The following is a 14,992-nucleotide window of genomic DNA, read 5'->3' as shown; positions in this document are numbered from 1 at the left end:
ATAAAAAATGTGATCAGGAAACCTAAACATTGCGCATTTTTTCTTTCTAACTAGCTTTCTAATTATATCCTATTCCATATGTAGTCCTAATTTGCTGTCACTCTTTTGGGAAGAGAGTCCACTAGATTTTGGAATATAGTTGTGAAGATTTCTGTAAGATTCATTCAGCCACAAGAGTGGTAGTAAAGTCAGGTTCTGATGTAGGTGAGGTGAGGAGCCCTGGGGTAAAGTCAGCGTTCCAATTAATCCCAAATGTGTTCAGGGTTAAGGTCAGAGTTCTATAGCAGGCCACTAAATATCTTCCACTCCAACCCATGTAAACCATATCTGTGGCTTTTCGCACAAATATCTTTCATGCTGGAACAGGTTTCCTAGTTCAAGTGAAGGGAAAATTGAATGCTACCACATCTGAAGACATCCTATAGAATTGTGGCCTCCAACTTCATGGTAACAGTTTCGGGAAGAACCACATATAGCTGGAAAATGCCAGGTGTCCCAATCTGTATTAAACAAATGTGTTTAATCATTTGCCTAGGTTTCTTATCATAACGTTATGATCAAGGAGAGTGAAAAATGTGCCTGAACAGGTATGCACTGCACTAGAGCTAAGCATTAAATGTTATTATTAGAAACACACCAGAATAAAAAAACTGTAGTGGGGAATATTTTGGAATAAATTAATAGAAAGTTAGTGACGTTTATTTAATTATACATTCTCTACTTTATGCCTTAAACACTCTAACACTTAAAGCATCTATTGTTATTCATATTTTAGTTACACAATTACACAACCACTGGGTACAGAATGAGTCTTTCATCTGTAGAAGTAACTGATTTATTCCATGTTTAGTTGCTATGCTCCTGCAGAGACTCATTTGGAACTGAATGCTGCCAGTTATGATGTAGTAAAATACAGATCTGGATCTTTATTGGAATGCTTTTTTAATGTATTACCTTCTGTCATTCGGCACAGTGTATCGCTGTGCTTTGTTTCTGCCGATGTTTGATAAAATGTGATAAACCCAAAATAAAACACTTTTCACTTTTTGACTCGATGGTACAATGTTCTAATTCTGGGCTTTTGTGAACATAGGGTCTGAGTTTTCGGTGAGAACTGTCCCAACCACAAAGGAAGGTTTTTGAAAAAGAGACAGAGACGGTCAGTTTAACGTCACTGTGCATGAACTCGAACAGTGACTGTCGCTTTGAAAGATCCAGATTCACACAAGATACGCAGGAAAACAAGTAAAAACTTTTTTAAAGCTCTGTGTGTGTGTGTGTGTGTGTGTGTGTGTGTGTGTGTGTGTGTGTGTGTGTGTGTGTGTGTGTAGACATTCAGGTACCGTTAAAAAGTTTTTCTTTCTAAGCTTGCTCGTCTTTAATTACTGGAACCGTGAAACCAGTTTTGCACTATTTTTCACTTTCTCTTTCCCTCCCTCTTTCTATCTTTCAGACACACACACGTACACATGCATACACACACACACACACACACACACACACACACACACACACACACACACACACACACATATACAAAAGCATGCAAATGCCTTAAAGCTATGCATTCCCGATGTACTGCATGTGACAACAGAAAATGGTTTAAAAAAAAACACTTAATACCTCCTGCTCTGATTACGGTAACTTTATTCCAAATAATGTCTTTATTATGTCTGTAATTTACAAGAAAAAAATCCTTTGTCTTAATGACCAGTAATTATTACAGTTTCAGAACATAATCAGAGATTCCGAATGACATGATTACGATTTGTTTTCCTTGATGTGTGCCTTTCTTGATTTTGGGGGATTTTTTTTTTCTCCAGAAAGTCACAACAGGAAGATATGTAATAACATCCTGGCATTTTTCTTCTCCAACTACAACAAACAGCACGCATAATCTCACACACCGACAGATCAGCAGCTCCTGAGTGAGTGTGTGTCAGTAATGTAGAATCAAATTATATGGCGATTAGGTGAAACAGTATGACCACCTGCCTAATGTTGGGTTGGTCCCCTTTTGCAGCCACAACAGTCCTGACCAGTCGAGAATTAACATCATTAAATCCTTCAGAGGGGTGTAACAGTACACGTATTCCCACTGAAATTTTCCCTCAGCAGCGTATTAACTGTCGGACGGCAAGTTTGTTTAGTCTCCGCCTTGCACTTTTAGTGCATTTTTTTTTATAAAACTTGAAAACCTACAAAACACTGCAAGGGGTACACAAAGAAAATAGAGTTAGCGCAATGTCACTGTGGCTACTTACTGCCTACCGGTAATAAGATTTATTTTGCGCATACATGGAAGTGGCTAGCGGCTAGCAACACTAGCGCTATGGATTCTTTAGTGCTTTATGTCCAAGCTTTAAGGCTTTAAGGATTTCTCAGATTTTCAAGGAGAAAATCCTGACAATTCGAGGAAGTGAATGAATGAAGGTTGGAAAAAATAAAGACATTTGTTAAAGTATGCTGACATAAGATCATATCTTTAGAAAATTAAATATTAAATGCTAAAAACACACAAACACACACACACTTACATACAAATCTATATTACCCAATTGGGGTCTAACAAATGTACAATATTACATTTGTCCATTTATTTATTTTATTTCTGTCAATTAAAATGATTACTCAATTTAATAAATATAATAAAAAGTGTATTGCATTAAATTGATTTATCATTTTATATTTTATTTTATATATTATTGAACTGAGTATTGTATTTTATTATATTTTTTGTTTTGCATTTCTTCCCCCAAGAGTACCGAAATTGAACCGAACCGTGACTTAAAAACCGAGGTACGTATCAAACCGTGAATTTTAAGTACAAATATGTTCACTTGCTGTCTGATGTATCCCACCCACTAACAGGTGACTTGATAAAGAGATCAGTGTTATTCACACCAGTAATATTGTTATAATGTCCTAATGTTATGCCTGGTCGGTGTATGTAACCGGAATATAAATTCATGTTGCCTTGACTTGCTTGTGTGTCTGTGTGTGAAAGAAAGATCCTTGAATGTAATTGACTTGGCTGGTACACTCAATTTGTGCGAGTGTGTCAAAAGTAAACTTCCTGTTTGAGTGGGAGCTGATTGGCTGGCAGAAGGACTCCAGACAGGAACGGCTCTCAGAGCAAAGTGCACTAACAGACATACGGTGTATAAATACTACATCCTCCAACAATCACATTACAGCAATCCTTAAATCTTCCACTTCGTCTAAAAGAGAGCAAACACACAGGCACACACATGCACCCACACACGCGCGTGCGCACACACACACACACACGCTCACAATCAAACGGGTCATCATTTGCCAAGTAAAGCATCAACAAACTCTTCCTGAGTGAACAGAGAAAAGAACTTTTCATGTGCACAAAAAAGCCTGTAATATCCCTTTGAAAAATCTATTTCTTTGAAGATCAATGTGTGTGTGTGTGTGTGTGTGTGTGTGTGTGTGTGTGTGTGTGTGTGTGTGTGTGTGTGTGTGTGATGTTTTGCCTGATCTATTATGTTCCTCTCCTGACCTGTTAAAAAAATATTCCTGCCATGTTGTACAGTCTTTAGGGATGAAACAAGCCAGAGCTAATCTCTTTACTGCTTAGTGTGCATGTTCAGCACTACACACACACACACACACACACACACACACACACACACGCACACACACACACACACACACACTGAAACATAGTCTAGGTTATGTAAAAACTTATGTAAAATCTTACACATACCCATAAGAGTGCATGTATGTGTGTGTGTGTGTGTGTGTGTGTGTGTGTGTGTGTGTGTGTGTGTGTGTGTGTGTGTGTGTATGTGTGTAATAACACATGAACCGTAGTGTGTAAGAAGATCGTGCTTGATTGCTGAATTAAGTAGAAACTGACTTAAGAAGTTAACTCTCTCTCTCTCCCTTTCTCTCTCTCTCTCTTCACTCACTCTTTCTGTCTCTTTCTCACTTACTATTTCTCTCGCTTTGACTGTCTCTCCCCTCCTCTCTATCTTTCTGTCTCAGAAGATTTCTGTCTCTCTTTCTCTATTTGCTGTTTCTGTTGCTCTCTCTCTTTCGCTCTTTGTCTCTCCTTCTCTTGCATTCTCTCACTAGCTCTCTCTTTCTTTTTCTCTCTCATTCTCTTTCTTCACTCAATTTGTCTGTCACTCATTTTCCCATTTTCTGTCTTTCTATCTTTCTCTGTCTCTCATTTTCTCTCATTCCCCTTCTCTCTCTCTCTCTCTCTCTCTCTCTCTCTCTCTCTCTCTCTCTCTCTCTCTCTCTCTCTCTCTCTCTCTCTCTCTCTCTCTCCACTTGCTCTTTCTCTTTCTGTCTCTCTGAATCTCTCTGTCTCTCTCTTTCTTATTCTTTCTCTTCACTCGCTGTTTTCAATACTCTTTCATTCACTCTGTCTTTCTCTCTCTCACTATCTCTCACTTGCTTTGTCTGCATGTCCGTCTTTCTGTCTCTCTTTCTCTCCCCTTAACTCAATCACTCTTGTGGACAGGAAGAGAGGGATCAGATATCGTATACATTCAACAGAAAAACAGGATATTAATAAGAGAAGATTCCTGCATGCTTTAAAAGCCAGAATTTGTCTCTCACACACTCTGTGACCTCTCGGTCTCTCTTCAGTGTGTGTGTGTTGTGTGTGTGTGTGAGAGAGAGTTTTTGTGTATGTGTGTAAATCTGTGTTTATCAGGGTGTCCTTTCTGTTTGAACTCTAGCCTGCATTGATGTTTGCAAAATGGCAAAATGGCAAAATATGAATAGTTAAATGGTCTTAAAAAAAAAAATCACTGGTCAGGAAATGAGTAGAAATGAAACACATAGATAAAGTAACAGATACATTAGTATATTGTAGCTTTTCTCTCGTGTGTAAAGTTCTCAACAGCTTTTTTACAGAATGAACAGACAATCCTCTTCATTTTACTTCATACACCTGGTGATTTGAATACATACATTTGTAAACACAGAGATTTATGATTGACCTTGGTGTACAAGATAAAAATAGAAGCGATTTTCACTGTTGCTAGCTTTTCCTCGAACACTTTTTAAGGAAAAACAGGTAAATGGAGGCACAAGACGTCTCAGCACTCCATATGCTTCCTTCATGCTCATTTCCTGACCAATGATTTGTCTCTAACACCATGAAAAGTCTCATATTTTGCTAGTTCCTTTTTTTTTTTTCTGCCCAGATGTGTACACTGTATTTTCAAATGCACACTTGGAGCCACATATGGTGACCACACGTCTCTACAGTGATGGATCATTTGTTTACCTTGTAAGTTTATTCAATGTTTATTTAACTTCTTATTAAATAAACAGTTCTGGCTGATTTTCATTTACTTTGACGAGCAGATGTATACGTTTTTTTTCCCCAGTAGACGAGTTTACTGTAGATGCAAACAAGGTTGAACAGAACCAAACCTAAACCTGTATATGGCTATATATTATAATTGTAACAATTATCACCCCCTTCTTTGACACAAAAACAAACACACAATAGTGGACAAAGTACACAAGCAATGTTCTTAAATTAAAGTAAAGACACAGTATGGTAAAATATTGCTCTAATAAAAATAAAAGTGCTCCCTTTAAACTTTCACTTGAGTAAAAATGTTTGCCATTAAAAATACTAAGTATCAAAAGTACTATGATTTATTATAGCTATAATGTTTTTATTATTATTTTTGTCACAATACTCTTTGCTTAATCAGTTTATGTGAAAAGACTCTAATGTTACTTTTAGCACACCGATCTATTAACAGAATGATATTAATGAGTCAAACACTGATTGATATTTATTAAACCTTCTTTTAAACTACTAAAAATAAATTGGCAGGGGTTTGAGTCAGGAGTTTCTTCCATCATTTATTCCTCGCAAAATGTTCTGCTTGCTGTTGAACTGAAGCTGAACTGTATGTTCGTGCTAAGTAGATACACCAAGCGCCAATCAAAACAAGTTAAGTTTTTATCCACTCAAATAAAAAGGAGTGATTTCACAAAATGTAGTCAAATAAAAAGATATTCGACTTTGAAATGTAGTGAAGTTCAAGTAAAAGTCTCCCCAAATGGAAATACTTTAGTAAATAAAGATATGCGAAAAAGCTACTTAAGTACAGTAACGAATTACATTTACTTCCTTACTTTCCACCACTGCAAAACACACACACAGACACAGACACAGACACACAGACACACAGACACACACACACACACACACACACACACACACACACACACACACACACACACACACACACACACACACACACAGACTCACTAGGAACGTGGCTAACTGTCCTACTTTTTGGAGTCAATTATCTGATGTGTGGAGGTAGACACTTGTGTGTATGTTAGTGTGTGTGTGTGTGTGTGTGTTAGAGAAAGCAGGTGTCAGCTGGGATACAGAGCATTGTTGAAAGATCTGTTTCAACCCAGTTATTGCTGGTATATGGACCTGTGTTTGTGCGCACAAGCTGTTTTTACAAAGTAAAGGCAAACCACATATTTACATTTAAAGTCCCCTTATGCAACTAAACGTTTGAAGTCTTCGATGGTTCTTAATCCATGTCTTTTTGTAAAGCTGCTTTGTGACAACTTTAAAAGTGCTATACAACAATAAAACAATCAAATCAAACTGAATTCTAAGTGGTTTATAAGCTTCTCTTAAATGTCTAATTGTGATTTCTTATCAAAACATTCCTATTTGTCATTTAAGGGACTTCATGTTTATGGCACAATCAGGTAACAGATTTTGTTACATGTTACCCATAGAACCTGCATCATAACCTAGCTAGTCAGCCTGCATTAGCTAGCGCTAGTGATGAACAAAATAACACAGGCTGTAATACACGCCGAAATTTTTGGCTAACGGTTAGATTGTCAATTTTTAATATTTACACGGTGACAATTTAAAAAAATAAAGTGCTCTGTTATACTGTAAAGGAGACTGTATTGCTATGGTTGATGTTTCTCACGTGTCCCCACTTGTCTGTGCTGTTCTTCTGTCTGTTTAGCTTTAACCCTATGATGAAACACTTGGATTGGAGTGGGATCTTTGAGGATGGCCCCCTACCCTGATGTAAATGCTTTGCTATGCCTTTTGATGTCTTTAGATCCCTACCTAATCAAAATATACCATCAAAATATATATTTTAGTGGATTAGAGTTCATTCACCTCAATTATTCTTCCTGAGTCTTGTAGAACTCTGTACCATCACTGAAGCTGTTCCAGAGGCTCACTTTAAATCACACTACACAATTTAGGTGAATCCAAATTAGATGAAGTGTCTAGCAGCATCAGCTTTGGTTCAGATATTCCCAAGTGACAACCATGATTATTAAAATTGTTCCCTATATATTCATGAATGACTAATAGAAATCGAATTAAATTCATAAAAAATCAACCACAGCTAGGACATGATGATAACATCATTCATTTCTGGGCTCTTACTTGTAATTTGGAGTGCGCGCGCGCGCGTGTGTGTGTGTGTGTGTGTGTGTGTGTGTGTGTGTGTGTGTGTGTGTGTGCACGTTTCCTGGAGTTAAAATGATTAGAAAGAGCAGAGAAAATAAGCCTGGGTCATAGATGTGATTAAAGTGTGTGTGTGTGTGTGTGTGTGTGTATGTGTGTGTGTGTGTGTGTGTGTGTGTGTGTGTGTGTGTGTGTGTGTGTGTGTGTGTGTGTGTGTGTGTGTGTGTTTTACTTTGCTCACCAAGCATGGAAGGATAACAAGGGGGATTATGTTTCATGGCTGAGTATGGGGTAGAGCAGGTATTATAGGAACTAAACCCTTTACTGTGTGTGTGTGTGTGTGTGTGTGTGTGTGTGTGTGTGTGTGTGTGTGTGTGTGTGTGTGTGTGTGTGTGTGTGTGTGTGTGTGTGTGTGTGAGGACCAAACAGCAGTTTCAGAGACTCTTGGAATGTTAACAGCAGCTCTACAGGAAGTGAGAGAAAGGGTGGGTGATCTGGAGCGAAAAAGAGATGGGGAGAGAGAGAGAGAGAGAGAGAGAGAGAGAGAGAGAGAGAGAGAGAGAGAGAGAGAGAGAGAGAGAGAGAGAGAGAAGAAAAATGATGGAAAAGAATGAGCGTGTTTCTGTTTTCCGCTGACTTGTAGCTTTACTGAGAGTCTCTCGTGACATATGTTTTACAGTGCTACAACATCGCCTGTTACAACATCCAGGCAACTCCACATGATGTTCACTGACCAAATTTACTCTCTGAGCTCTTAGTGAGTCGTGCACACGAGCAGAACTCACACACGCATGCATTAACACACGCATGCACGCGCACACACACACGCTGTCTAAGCGACACACTGACACAGTGACACTCATTATCTGTCTACTGAGCTACAGGATTAGACATATGCTCTCACACACATTAGACTTGTATTACTATCGTTGTTGGGTAATTTTGTAGACTTGTGTTTCTTTCTTTGTTCCCACATGATACACCTTTCTTACCACTTCATTATGCTCTATACAAGAAAACTTAAAGTAGATTATTTCTGATTATAGATTATATCTAACAAAACAGACCAAAAGTCTGCTATTCAACTTATTCCACAGTAAACCAACTTTCAGTGATTACAATGCTTAATTTATTAAGAAGAACAGACCATGAGTTTTTATATTTATGGTTGCATTTAACATAGGACAGGTAATTTCCTGTTTTTGCTTGTGCCACAACGACTACACTGTATACAGTCATTGGATCATGACTGAGTTGAATAATCGAAGAATTCACAAAGTGATCATTATTCCTGTTTCAGGAACTTTTATAACCCACTTTTACAACTGAGATGAGATCCACGTGAGTAGCTTGAAAGTTCGGAGTTTCTAATAAACTACTTGAAAATGTTCGAAAAACGAATTTATCATTGTATTATTATAAATGCCAGAGCTGCTGTTACAGATGTTACATAGAATGAATGCACACCTACTGATTCAAGGATACACTGCACAAATGTTTGTAAAAAAACACACACATACAAAGCAAGTGTGGTAGTTTCAATTACCACAAGCCTCCACTTTTTCTTAGCAAACAATAAGTTCAATGATCTTAAAACAAAAGCCCGGGCTGAAATCTAATTTATGTTTTCAAGATTTTTTTTTATATCACTTCATCGTAGCTGTTAGTAAAATTAATCTTGAAACTTTTGGCCTCCTGCGCGTTACTGTGCCATGGCAGTTACAGGACAGCAGGAATCAACCCTTAACTGCTGGAGAAACACATTGACCTTAGTGAGTGTGCTAAATCAGCTCGATTAGAACCACACACACACACACACACACACACACACACACGGGGCGAATTTTTAAAAAATGCAGGTGCTTACAGGCAGCTGCACAAGTACAAACAGAAATACAGCTAGACCAGTAGATCTCCAGGCGAGCACACCTGCTGGGTGTGGACTTTGGCTTGACTTTAAATAATTATTTATTAAACCGTTCAGGAGGCGTTCAGCCAGAAGCAGGAAGAGAAAGTAATCAGCAGTTTACATTTATTACAAGTGATCTTATTGTTGGAGAATTCAGTGACTTCCAAAGTAATACGCTTGCTCTCATCGTAATTTCTACTGCCTCACACTCTTTCTACACGGAACTGAGAATTACCTTAAATAAAAAATAGTTAAAAAACGCTAATAAAAAACATACCCTAGTGGCTTTTTAGTAGGCTAGAATCTATAGCCTATAGCTATAATCTATAATCTATAGCTAAACTATCAAATACTCACTATTCACCAACGTTTTAATTTAGGAAATCTTCATTACCTACCCCATGTTATAAAATAAAATGTACAATCACTTTTATACTTCTAATTTAACCTCTATATTACCAAACTGAGCAGCCAATCAGAATTTAAACTCTAATTATGTAAATGTACAGGTCTAAGCTACAAAGCTTAAATGTACAAGCTACACAAATATGCTTTCTTTTTTTTGCAAAAGTTTAAAGTTGCAAAAGCACACTTTATTCACTTTTCTAGGAGGAAGGAGTGTATCAGAAACACATATCCATCAGTGACAACCTCACTGACATGTGTTTGAACACAGAAAGGTACAATTTATTAGCCTTTTTTAAGAGCTCTGGGGGTTTCTGTACAGCACTTTGAAAACCGCTACTCCAAACAATTCTCATCGTATAAATGCGCATGCCTGTGAGTAACCGGCTTCCGCGTGCCTTTGCCCTTTCACTTAAAGACTCTAAAGGCTCTTTTGTGTTGAGCAGATAGGCAGCAGCCTGATGATATTTGACACTAGCAAGCGAAGCCTGGCTGCACAGGAGCCATTTCACTCGCCAAAAATTGGGCTTTTAATTTGATCTTTGGTGATATTCCAAGTCCAGATGAGAGAGAGAGACACTAGTCATGACTACATGGTACCTGAAAAGATTGGGAAACATTTTCTAACACGTCATGGTTTCGTCAAACCCGGCAGGTAAAAAAAAACAAAAAAAAAACAGCCACCATCTGCGTAATGAACAGCTCACAGGTGACTCAGAGGAACTCTCCAGGTGTTGACATCACTACGCCGAACCCTTTTATTGACTCATCATACACACTATACTGTAGAGAGAGTGTAAACAGTTAGTCAGCCATATTTACTTCACTAATAGTGGAATATCAGGCTACATCCAAACAGCACATTTAATACACTAGCACTATCTTGAAGAAGAAATGATACAGCATTATGAGAATATTAAGAAGATAGAAATTAGTTGCATTCCACGACCTCAGAAGGAATATATCATAATGTTATGAGCAAAAAAAAAAAAAAAATCACTTTATTAGTTTGACTCTAACAATTTCTTACCATGGAATGACTGAGAAAAGCCTTTTAAAAAAAAAGCCCTGTCTTTTGTGGGTAGTATGAGTCGGTTTGCTCTTACTGTACAGGACAGCATGTGTCCTGTAGGACGAGCTGTTCGCCTAACTTTAGCTAGCTATTTAAAACATAAGGGAAAAGATATGGCATGCTGTAATTTCACATAGCAGAGGATGAATATAGGGACTTTCCCAAAGATTGGGCCATAAAATCAAACGTGACTGAGGGCCGTGGGCCGAAAAACAAATGTTGCACTGTATCAAACACTGAGTTTATAAAGTTATCACGGTTAATTTTAACATTACACATTAAAAATCTATCATAAAAAAAAAAATCTATAAAAAAACTCTGTAATCTAATGCAGTTTTATTTTCAAAGTTGTAGTTCGATGGAAAAAAAATCACATTTATTGTACAACTAAGTTTATGTCTAGCTATTCAGTGACCTCTAATGAGTCTCTAAAGCTGGTCCTAATTTTTCCTTATGTTTTTGGTCCTTAAGGTTTTTTTCAAATGCCATTTTTAAAAGGTCATCTGGCCCTAGTTTGGGCATCTCCGATCTATACAGAGCCAGCTAGGATTCTAAATCTATCTAGCTGAAACAGAGTGCAGATAACAAATCTATAGCTATAGCATCTACCGATTTACATTCTCTGTACATTTTATTATCTAATGTTGTCTCTGGCCTGTCAAAATGAACCTAATACCTAATCGTGTTAACATGCGAACCAAAACCCATACCAGAGTTACAATCAGACACAGATTATATTGAGCAGAGAGCCAAATTATGCACTCTCACCCATTTTAGTATAAAATATATAAATACTTTTCTTCCACATTTGTCTGAGAGATGATCAAAACTGTGACAGAGTCTCAAATGCGGCCAATTATAAAGACAAGCGAGGTACAAAAAATAGAAAGGTCAAATCTCTTTCAGTGATTCTGCTTATACATAACATTTTTCATGCACATGTATGGTACATGGTTTTGGGTATCTCACCACGTCTAACACAGGAGTAAAAAAGCTGTATGGAAAAAATTAAGAAGTAAATCTATATTTAACCTTACGCTGATTATGCACTATAGGAGCTTCTTGATGGGAAGTTATTGGACTCCGATCATCTCTGCTTCCAACTACATATACTATTTATATTGCTGTTCTTCATCTTGTCGTTTTAAACTGTTTCATTTGGACTTGCTGACTCCAACCAAGCTGGAGTGACCTATCAATTAGTTGGGACTGCGGATTTTGGCAGATTGAATAATTTCAATGCATTTCAATTCATAGTGATACAATTGATTAAATACTAAAATAATTAAGTATATATATATATATATATATATATATATATATATATATATATATATATATATATATATATATATATATATATAGTTGTCCAAATAAGCTGCATATAAGTTGCATTTTAAAATAAAATAAAAAAAAGAAGATAATTTGATGTTTGTATTTTCTTCTAACTACTAGTGCATCTAATCTATTCATAGCACTACAAGCCCCCTATACAGCCCCAAGGTCATGAACAAATGCTTCTATGATGTGCTGCTGGGTGACATGACCAGGCCTGAGGACCTGGGCACATTGTGGGCAGTAAAATCGGGTGGTTGGTGCATCAGGCATGGGGTTGCTTTTGGATTCAGACGGAGTGCGCAGCCTAATAATAGCTATTGGACTGGAGAGAGGAAACAGGAGAAAAGGTAAGGAAATGCCAGAGAATTCCTCCGGGAAGCGCTCCAAACTGTTTAACCCTGGTCAAACCGGCAACCGGCTCACACACACACACACACACACACACACGCGCGCGCACACGCGCGCGCGCAGTGTCTAGAAGAAATAAACGCAACGCGGATGTAATAAAGGATGAAGGAAGAGAAGGAAGAAATAAAAAGAAGGAATGCGGGATTTCTCCTTCTTTTGCAATAAATATGACGTCCAGCGCTTCGTCTGCTTGTCCCAGCGTGTCACAACAACTTCTGTACGATGCACATGATATGAATGATATTTCACAGGAAGCTTACCTCTGTAAAAAAGTTATCCATGATCCCTGATCCTGCCAAGAGCCCAAGAGGACTTCATAAACCTCACGCAGTCGCGGTCTTGATCAGTGCTCTAATTACAGATGTTCAATCCGCTGTCCATTTCAAACACTCCCGTTCCAGATCGTAGTCTCTCTCTCTCTCTCTCTCTCTCTCTCTCTCTCTCTCTCTCTCTCTCTTAAGTTCCAGATCGCAGTCTCTCTCTCTCTCTCTCTCTCTCTCTCTCTCTTAAGTTCCAGATTGCAGTCTCTCTCTCTCTCTCTCTCTCTCTCTCTCTCTCTCTCTCTCTCTCTCTCTCTCTCTCTCTCTATCTCTATCTCTCTCTCTCTCTCAAGTCCAGATTGCAGTCCCTCTTTCTCTCTCTCAGTCCAGATCGCAGTCTCTCTCTCTCTCTCTCTCTCTCTCTCTCTCTCTCTCTCTCTCTCTCTCTCTCTCAAGTCAAGTTTGGAGTCCCTCTTTCTCTCTGTCTCCGGCGAGGAGAGGACACTTCTTTGTTTCAGAGATTACACACGAGTCCGCGTTCACGCGCACTGCAGTTCCGGCGATCCGCCGTCCCCTCCGAGCTCAAAGTCTTGGTTCTTGCGGCGTGGTGGCGCGCGCATCAGCGACAACTCTGTCTACAGTCAAACTCGCGCTGAGTCTCTCTCTCTCTCTCTCTCTCTCTCTCTCTCTCGCTCCCTCTCTCTCTCCTCTAGCTCCGCCCTGTCCGTTGTTTGAATGAGAAGGGAAAAAAGCTATAGACGTCCCGTGCCTCGTGCGCTCCTCCTGCCGTTTCACGGTGAGGTACAGTGAGGGCTTCAGGCTGCCAAGTTTCACGCGAAAGTTTTGAGGATGACTCCAGGGTGCATCACACTGCACGCTCACTTCTTTCCTCACAATAACCTTAAGCAGTCTTGATTATTATTTTTTCACAGAGTGTGCATGATAAATAGAGGTAGGATAGTTCTAGCAGTAAACAAACAGGTCACGTGGTGTGTTGTGTATATCTGTGTGTCAAGTTAAATGAGGGGGAAAAGCTGCATGCATTTGGCAACAACTGAAATGCATAGATCAGAAGTAGATCAGTAGTTTTCTATGAAACTTCATTAAGGCCCCAAATGTTGCATGACAAGAACAAATATTGTATTCTTTCAAAAAACACAGAAGATTTCCTCTTGTCTTTTTGCTACTGCATCAACCTCTCTATAATTAGTGTTCCAAAGAATGGAGTACCTTCACCTTGAAGTATGCATGTAACAAAAAAAAATCAAATTCATTTATTTTCTCAATGATTAATTTTGATTTAAAATTGATTTGTGTCAATGGCTTTTCCCCAAAATGTTTCCCATTTTTCTATATAATGCATAGCGGTGCAAATTAAAGGTCATCACAGGCTCTAGTTTGCTCACACTGCATGCTCACTCCCTCCTCACAATAACCTTGACCAGTCTTGATTGTGTGTAAAGGATTTTCTTTTACAGAATGTGCATGATACAGTAAATACGGGTTGGTTATTTCTAGCAGTAACACCTCTCAAAACAAGTCATATGATGTGTTGTGTATATCTGTTTTTCTATAAAGGGCCAAAAATCTAATTTGATTGAGTGCCTAAATGTTGCATTTCAGTAACCACTCACTTTGAAAAAGCTGAACAATATTTTGTTTTATGATGATGACAAATGTTGTACAGTATTCTTTCAAAACCACAGATTTCCACTTGTCTGTGTGCCACTGCCAAAAACTCATCATAATTAACTGTTCATTGAGTGACAAAGCATGTAATACCTGCAACCTTAAAGTATGCATGTACTTAAAATAAAAATGAAGTCAAATTCAATTATATTCTTATGTGTAATTCAAATAAAAACATTTTGGAAGCTTCAAAATAAAGCAAAAAAAAATGTTTATTGTAAATTAGAAATGAACATTTTTGTCATTATTTTTTTTACCTGTTTTTTTTTTTATTTATTTTTATTTTTCTACTCATATAAGGCATGATGGGGGCCAATTAAAGGGCACCCCAGCTAACTTTGGTCCCAGGCCCTATTTCGGGCATCTCTGCTAAAGAGCCTGGAGCCTATAACAACAATAAATACATTATTATCAATTGTAATTATAAATAAATTGAT

The 14,992-nt window shown here is 38.0% G+C and overlaps 1 protein-coding gene across 1 annotated transcript in view; it reads right to left on the bottom strand.

Moving 5' to 3' along the window:
• The window catches only part of myo10 (myosin X), an 84,228-nt gene extending 70,681 nt beyond the window's left edge, over positions 1 to 13,547 (bottom strand). Inside the window, exon 1 of the mRNA XM_083525447.1 lies at positions 12,867 to 13,547. Coding sequence (XP_083381573.1) covers positions 12,867 to 12,887 — 21 coding nt within the window. The 5' untranslated portion in view covers positions 12,888 to 13,547. The remainder of the gene's footprint in view (positions 1 to 12,866) is intronic.
• Between the last annotated feature and the right edge of the window lie 1,445 nt (positions 13,548 to 14,992).

The sequence above is a fragment of the Silurus aristotelis genome, assembly GCF_946808225.1.
Source record: "Silurus aristotelis genome assembly, chromosome: 22".
Taxonomy (NCBI): domain Eukaryota; kingdom Metazoa; phylum Chordata; class Actinopteri; order Siluriformes; family Siluridae; genus Silurus; species Silurus aristotelis.
This window is presented reverse-complemented; position numbering and strand designations above follow the sequence as displayed.